This window comes from Hydra vulgaris, chromosome 08, assembly GCF_038396675.1.
Source record: "Hydra vulgaris chromosome 08, alternate assembly HydraT2T_AEP".
NCBI classification, from domain to species: Eukaryota; Metazoa; Cnidaria; class Hydrozoa; order Anthoathecata; family Hydridae; genus Hydra; species Hydra vulgaris.
This window is the reverse complement of record NC_088927.1, coordinates 37,391,608-37,400,000: the sequence shown is the minus strand read 5'-3', so window position 1 is coordinate 37,400,000 and position 8,393 is coordinate 37,391,608. Positions and strand designations below refer to the sequence as shown.

At 25.1% G+C, this 8,393-nt stretch overlaps 2 protein-coding genes across 4 annotated transcripts in view; both read left to right on the top strand.

Moving 5' to 3' along the window:
• The window catches only part of LOC105846977 (N-alpha-acetyltransferase 60), a 30,084-nt gene extending 28,749 nt beyond the window's left edge, over positions 1 to 1,335 (top strand). Inside the window, exon 5 of the mRNA XM_065803623.1 lies at positions 816 to 1,335. Coding sequence (XP_065659695.1) covers positions 816 to 960 — 145 coding nt within the window. The 3' untranslated portion in view covers positions 961 to 1,335. The remainder of the gene's footprint in view (positions 1 to 815) is intronic.
• A 443-nt stretch (positions 1,336 to 1,778) lies between these two features.
• Positions 1,779 to 8,393, top strand: part of LOC100200068 (NADPH:adrenodoxin oxidoreductase, mitochondrial) — a 44,427-nt gene continuing 37,812 nt past the window's right edge. The window contains exons 1-4 of one of the 3 annotated variants that reach the window (XR_010640111.1): positions 1,779 to 1,950; positions 5,323 to 5,418; positions 5,624 to 5,746; positions 7,963 to 8,067. Coding sequence is in view for 2 of the 3 variants with exons in the window: in XM_065803621.1 (XP_065659693.1) it covers positions 1,816 to 1,950; positions 5,323 to 5,418; positions 5,624 to 5,746; positions 7,963 to 8,067 (459 nt within the window). In the remaining variant the exon portion in view is untranslated. The remainder of the gene's footprint in view (positions 1,951 to 5,322; positions 5,419 to 5,623; positions 5,747 to 7,962; positions 8,068 to 8,393) is intronic. The other 2 variants (XM_065803622.1, XM_065803621.1) reach the window with 2 other exon arrangements.

Genomic DNA, 8,393 nt, shown 5'->3' with positions numbered 1-8,393 from the left:
GAGGGCTTTTTTTTTTTTTTAGGAGATGTGATACAAAATACCAGTATATTTCAATATCCGTCCCACCTCAACTGCCCCCCACACACACTAAAAATTCCTGGGTCCATTTCATTTTTGTTCGAAAGTAGAATTCAATAAAAAAAATTAACAAAATGATATACATTATTATTACAACAAGTTTTTGTGTACATTTTTGATGCAGAGTTTGAAGTTTCATACAAAAATGAAATTAAAAGGGGAAAATAGTTTTTTAGTTTGAATGAGGAACAACTTCCAGCAAAAAAAAAAATTTGGATGAGTCATCAAAGTTGCACTTAAATAAAATTCAAAGTCAATCAACCAATCAGATCGATCAATCAATCAAATCGATCAATCAAATTGATAAAAATCAAATCAAATTAAATCCAATCGTGATCTTTAATTTTATCTTCTATATACTTTTTTATAAAAATAAGTTTCATGTGTTTTTTTTTCTTTATCTTTCACAGTATAAATTCTGATAACCCTGTTTCAAAGTGTCTGGGAGAGTTTTGAAACTTATATTTATTTGTTTTAAAGTGTCTGGGAGAGTTTTAAAACTTATGTTTGTTTGTTTCAAAGTGTCTGAGAGAGTTGAAAAACTCTCACAAACATTTGTTGTTGTTTTTTCACAAAAATTTGTTTGTGAAAATCTTTTTTGATTCTTAAGATTATCTGTGACTCAATGAATTAATTTATGAATTACATTTTGTGTTTAAGTAATACATTTGTTTGTTTAATTATTGTTTTATTTGTAATATAGTTTGATTTTATGGATCAGAAAATTTTTTTTTTAGAGATATGAAAACTAAGATGACAGAATATTTATCACATTTTGTCTGTTGCAGATTTTCTCGTTGTCTTTTGTCAGCAATGAAATATCTAAGCAGCTATCATTTCAGCAACCCACATTTCAAAAAAAATTCTTTAATAACAGTCTGAAGTTTGGATGTTATATATTTTTTTCCAAATTAAAATATAGTTCTAGATTTATATTTATAGTAATAAAAATTTTTTTTTTCACTTATTTTGTAAATGTTCCTCATAAAAGTTTTTAACATGTAGTAGTTCCTTATTTATTATTTAGTTATTGTTAAATTGCATTTTTTTTTTAAATAAATATTTTATTAAATAAATTTTTTAAATTATTTTAAGAAATATTCTCTACTTTTGTTTTTTAACTGATGTTGACAATCTTGTTGAATTACTTTTTGTGATAAATTTGTTAACCTCATTATTCATATATATTTAAACGATTCATTAAAGTTTATTGGGTTTAAACAAGTGCTATCTAAATTAGATTTATTTTTGCAAAAATTAATTTTTTTTCATTGTTCTTGGTTTTTTATTTCTTTATTTGAAAAACTGTTCAAATGTCATCATTTTTGAATGTTTTTTTTTCTTAAAAATGAAAAGTAAAAAACATTAATGACATTGTGATAAAAAAACAACTTTGCTTGAAACAAATCTTTTTATAATAGTATCCCCTAATAATTGCTAAATGCATCACTGATAAATACATTTTTTTTTTTATTGGTTTCATACTTGTGTACCTTGGACTAGTTTCCATAATAATATATTATATATATATATATATATATATATATATATATATATATATATATATATATATATATATATATATATATATATATATAATATATATATATATATATATATACACACACACACACACACACACACACACACACACACACACACACACACACACACACACACACACACACACATACATATGATATAATTATTTTGAAAAATAACTAATCTTAAATAGGCATGATTGTAAAATATTTTCTAAAATGGCCAAAAGCGTTAAATCTTCAAACAGTTCGTAAATTATCAAAAAAATTTCGAATATGTGTGGTTGGTAGTGGACCTGCTGGTTTCTATACTGCCCAACATGTTTTAAAGGTACTGAACACATTTTTTTTTTTTTTTTTTGCATGTAGTACATCTTCATATGTTTTATTTTATTTTTATACATAATTGATTAATGTATGATTATGGTGTAATATGAAGATCAATAAAACATATTTAAAAAAAAAAAAACGTAATTAAATTAAAAACAAAATGATTTTTTTAAAATTTTATCAACAAAACTGTTATAAAACATAGTTTCTTTTTTTAACAATAAAATTTTTTTAACAAAAACAAAATTCGTGAAATTAGGGTTTTATTAGTTAATTTTCATTTTTATCCTCTGCAAATTTTTCTTTTTTCTGAAAATTTTAAATTTTATTTAATAAAATTTTTTAAATTTGATCTTCTGCAAATTTAATATGTCAATGTAATTTATAAAAATAAAAATGATGAAATTAATAGTCTAAATTATTAACAATAATTTTTTCCCCCGTTATTTATAAGGTTATTTGTACTTTTAAATAATAGATGTTGAAAAAAACAATGTTTTGTTTTCAAATCTTTTTTTTTAATTTTTATTTAATAAAAACCATTTTATAAAAAGCCAATTAATTATTTGACATTTTTGTAAAAAAAAGCTGATAATTGTTGAAAATAAATTAACAGTGCATCAAAATCAAAAATAAGCTAATAGTTGTTGAGATTTTATTGTTTTATTTAAACACTTTTGTTGTTTGTACATGGATTTATATTCTTAGTGTACTAAATAATTATATATTTTAAGATTAAAAAAAAAGCTGTTGTCTTGGTCTCCTGAGTGTTATAAAAATTGTTTAACACTCAGGAAACCAAGATAGATTTTTTATATTTATATTTTGCTGCATTTCACAAGTATGATCTAATATCTGATGAGTGAACTGAGGTGTCAAAAATAAACTAGCAATTTAAATTTAGCTGGTAAACATGTAACTACTTAATTGCATTTTGAATTGATGAAAGTCTCTGCAGAGTAGATTATCATCACCAATTTATGCCATCAGCCTATTTGATTGCTGACTTCTTTTTTTAAAGATTGACAGTTTTCTAAACAAAAGTGAAACTTTTCATTACTTAAAGAATAGAAAGATTTTTGTAGGAGTTTGTTCATGTTGACAACCTTTATATATATATATATATATATATATATATATATATATATATATATATATATATATATATATATATATATATGTATATATATATATATATATATATATATATATATATATATATATATATATATATATATATATATATATATATATATATATATATATATATATATATATTGTAATTCACCTGGCCAAGAAGGCCACTACAGATGAGGAGGCTAATTGTGGTTATAACCCTTTCCCAACTCTATAATTCCGAATTTAGTTTTAGGAAAAAGAGCATCAATTAATATTTCAGTTGATCAATGGAGCAGATAAATGAAGTTTTAGGAAGAAAAGCAGCAATTATTATTGCTTAGCCTTTCAATGTGTAATTCAATCAGTACCTTCTGCAAATATTAATGTTTTTTCTTTTAGTATGGAAGCTAATAAATCGTTCTAAACTCAAAGTTTATATAATGTTTATTGTAGCATTACACTTCTGTACTTTTTTTTAGACATTGTTTTTTAATTGTTTGCATTTTTTATTATGAGTTAGTAAGTCTTTGTTTATTAAGTTTGTTTTTGTGTTAGTATTGATTAAAAAAACAATTGTTTTTTTAATCAATACTTTTTTTGTAACTTCGAGTTTAAAAAATTAAAACATGTAAATATCTAGAATATTTCTAAAAGAAAATTGCTTAAATAATATTGTTTATGAGACCAAAATGTTTGAGATATTGAATTAAAAATTAAAATTTTTGTTCCAAATGAGATTTAAAATAAAAAGTTTTTTAAGATGTTGAGAGTATAATTAATGTAAATAATGTATTTTTATTGAGAGTAAAATTACAAATAATGTATTTTTATTGAGAGTATAATTGCAAATAATGTATTTTTATTGAGAGTAAAATTGCAAATAATGTATTTTTATTGAGAGTACAATAGCAAATAATGTATTTTTATTGAGAGTATAGTTGCAAATAATGTATTTTTATTGAGAGTATAAATGCAAATAATGTATTTTTATTGAGTGTATAATAGCAAATAATGTATTTTTATTGAGAGTATAATCGCAAATAATGTATTTTTATTGAGAGTAAAATTGCAAATAATGTATTTTTATTGAGAGTATAATAGCAAATAATGTATTTTTATTGAGAGTATAGTTGCAAATAATGTATTTTTATTGAGAGTATAAATGCAAATAATATATTTTTATTGAGAGTATAATTGCAAATAATGTATTTTTATTGAGAGTATAGTTGCAAATAATGTATTTTTATTGAGAGTATAATTGCAAATAATGTATTTTTATTGAGAGTATAATTGGAAATAATGTATTTTTATTGAGAGTATAATTGGAAATAATGTATTTTTATTGAGAGTATAATTGCAAATAATATATTTTTATTGAGAGTATAATTGCAAATAATGTATTTTTATTGAGAGTATAATTGGAAATAATGTATTTTTATTGAGAGTAAAATTGCAAATAATGTATTTTTATTGAGAGTATAATTGCAAATAATGTATTTTTATTGAGAGTATAATTGGAAATAATGTATTTTTATTGAGAGTATTATTGCAAATAATGCATTTTTATTGAGAGTATAGTTGCAAAAAATGCATTTTTATTGAGAGTATAATTGCAAATAATGTATTTTTATTGAGAGTATTATTGCAAATAATGCATTTTTATTGAGAGTATAGTTGCAAAAAATGCATTTTTATTGAGAGTATAATTGCAAATAATGTATTTTTATTGAGAGTATAATTGCAAATAATGTATTTTTATTGAGAGTATAATTGCAAATAATGTATTTTTATTGAGAGTATTATTGCAAATAATGCATTTTTATTGAGAGTATTATTGCAAATAATGCATTTTTATTGAGAGTATAATTGCAAATAATTTATTTTTATTGAGAGTATAGTTGCAAATATTGTATTTTTAATTTTTAAAAATGCTGTAGTGTTTATCAATAGTAAACAATATTTTTTATATTCTATAAAAAATTGCTAAATGTTTTGAAAAAAGATTATATAAATTCAGTGAGTTAAATACATCAGAACATAAGTTAGTTAAACAGAATTAATTTATTTGATTTATTTGTTCTTGTTGAAAAATAAATGTTTTACTTTTTTTAATTAGTATTATTGGTTCAAGTAAATTTAGTTTTGGAGTAACAAAGTCATGTTGATATATTTGATAAGTTGTGTGCTTTTATATTATATTCAATGTATTATCATGTACCCTATGACATATTTGATAATGTGCCTTTTGGTTTAGAGTAACAAAGATATTTATGTTGATATATTTGATAAGTCTCCTGTACCTTTTGGTTTAGTTAGATATGGTGTTGCCCCTGATCATCCAGAAATTAAGGTATTCAAATTTTTACAAACCTGAATGTTTGTTGTTGAATGATGATAACAATGCACAAGGATATCTTTACATTGCATTTTTTTATATTAGTAAATTATTAATACATATTTATTTCTAATACAAAATTTGTTAATAACTGTAAATCTATTAACACTTTCAATTTTATTTATTTTCAAAATTTTTATTCATTATGTTTTTCATTCAGAATGTTTGTCAAACATTTGAGGAAATAGCTCGAAATCCTCGATGTACTTTTTATGGGAATGTCAACATTGGTCAAGATTTGAGAATTTCAAATCTTTCTGAAATATACTGTGCTGTTGTTTTAGTCAGTAGTTCATATTTTTTTGTTTTATATCAAGAATAAATTAACTATTTTACTTTTTTTTCAATGTGTTTATTATAGTCAAGTACACTTTTATATAGTTATTTTTTATATATGCTAATTTTGTTGTAGCACAGTGGATTGTGCATGCATAAGTTGAGTTCATGATCATTATAAGACACAAATCAAGGAGTGAAGTTAGGGTTGTCTAGAAATGAGTCACAGAGTTAATTACCTGAGTAAGAGATTGAGAAATGCATAAGTTATGAGTTTTAGCACCAGCAGGGTCAGTGGTATTAGAGTCATGTCATTCAGTGTGATAAGCATTAATAACAACAATATTGGCAGAGGGGTAAAAAAAAGGGCATTGTTAATTTGATCAGAAAATATTTCTAAAAGAGCGCAGTCTTGAGAAGGAGAATGATAAAGAGAAAGTTGGTAGTGTGAAGAGGTACTAAACAGAAGCACATAAAAGAATGGACAGCAGATCAAATATGGTTTCTCGACAAACAGGTGATGTATAAGTATACCCCTAAGCCAAGCATGTGATTATTGAAGTCTTTGCAAATCAAAGGGTTGTACTCATCAATACTGAGATCTCAAGAAGGAACAGCCAAATTTAAATTAGTTTAACAAGAAAGCAAGTCTGGTTAATTTTGCTAAAAGTAAAATTCAACTGATGGAAAGTTACTTTGAAGACCACGAATACTTATGAAAGATATATTGAAACAGTTAGGTGGTGGTGATGATTTTATGTTTAATAATTTTTGTTTCTTTAGACATAATTTATGTTAAAGAGAACTTGACTCATTCCTAGATAGAGCATGGCATCCCAAGCAATAAGCTATGTAGTTGTTTCAGTCCTGCTAATTAACCCAAAGTTGTAATTTAGGGCTTCTTATGTGGCCTCTACAATTGAACACCAAAAGCAATAATAGGAACACCGTCCATGCGCAACATGGCACTCTTTATACTGTGATACTTTACAGCTGTTAATGAAGTTAGCCTCTCTGACAAATACCAGAGAGTTCAGGAAACCTCACTACCAGCCAGCCACAAAACCATTAGACTGAGTTTTAGAGCTGTACTCTCATTAGGAGATAACAGTAAGAGTTGTATAGCCACTATCAAGGAGACACAAGCAAAAATTTATAAGTAGAATCAAGGAGGTTCTGTATTCATGGTCCTACGCAGGAAACACACCTACGCTAGCCTAATAGATAAAAGAGGAGTGCAAGGGGGGATAGAATTATTCTACTTACCCCTTAAGTCTTTGCCTAGGAAGCCTTCTACAAGACAGTAGCTGGATGCAGTTAATATTTGTCCAAGTTAAGTATTTTTATCAAGATACCATCTCTACCCTTTACCCCTAAGAGCCTTAAGGCAAGGGAATTTTAAGTTGGAGTTTATTACTCCTAGTATTTGCCTATAAAAATAAACTCTACAAAAAAGCAGGACATGAGGCAGGTAGTACTGGTTTGTATGAAATCAGTATCAGTGTGATGATCCTGAACCTGACCTGACCTGACCTGACCTGGAGCAGTTAAAAGAAGTTAATCTTTGTACTTTAAAACATTGAATGGGATGTTTTGGGAATCCATTAAAAAAAACATTACATCTAGCAAAATACTGGAAATTAAGGAGAGCTTAAGTTTCATAATTACATAGTTGTAGTCACTAGTTTAGTCTTAGTTGTAGTCTTAAGTTTCATAATTGGAGTCATATTAGTTGGTAACTGAGCTAACTCTTCACCATTCAAACAGAACACAAACATACATATAGTAGCTTAGGGTTAAGCAAACGCTGCGCCAGAGGTTTGAACACAAATATATACATAGTAACTTATGGGTGAATGAACACCGTGTCAGAGGTTCAGAGAGAACACAAACATACATATAGTAACTTACATGTGAATGAATATCATAGGAACATGTTGTTTTTTTAAAATAGAAAAACATGTAAAAAGATAGAGCATAAAGTATAAAACATGTATTGACTTTTTGCATAGAGCAATTTATATTTATTTATATATAATATTATAAAGTCAATGAATTTTATTTAATAGTTTTTTCAACACTTCTATAATCTAAATATTTTTTTAAAACTAACCTTAATGCATAAATCAAGCCAAAATTGTTTTAATTTTGTTCAAAGCTTTGTTAGAAATTTTTTCAAACTCTAATGCTATTTACAATTGTTTATTTATATTTTTAATTTAGGCATTTGGCGCTGATGATGACAAAAAATTAAACATTACTGGAGAAGTGTGTCTTTTAGATTTCAAGCTGCTTTTCAAGAGCTCTTGTTTATATAAACAATTTCCAGTTTGTTGAAAGATATTATGTTTATTATAAATATAAATCAGAGCTCGAATTAACGTAAAAAAATCTAATCGCGATTTTTTTTTTGCTCATAACCCCTCCTCCACTCCCGCTGGAGGGGAGGGGGCGTTATTTATTTTAACTTATTTATAATAACATATATAATAAGTCTCATTTTTGCATAAGATGTCATAACATTTACGTTCAGCGGTTATAAAGTAGCTTTAGTTATAATTTACATTATTACTATTATTATATTGCATTAAATCTAACGGCTGTATTTTTGTAAAATCAATGAACTTGATATAATCTTCTTTTAATTGATTATT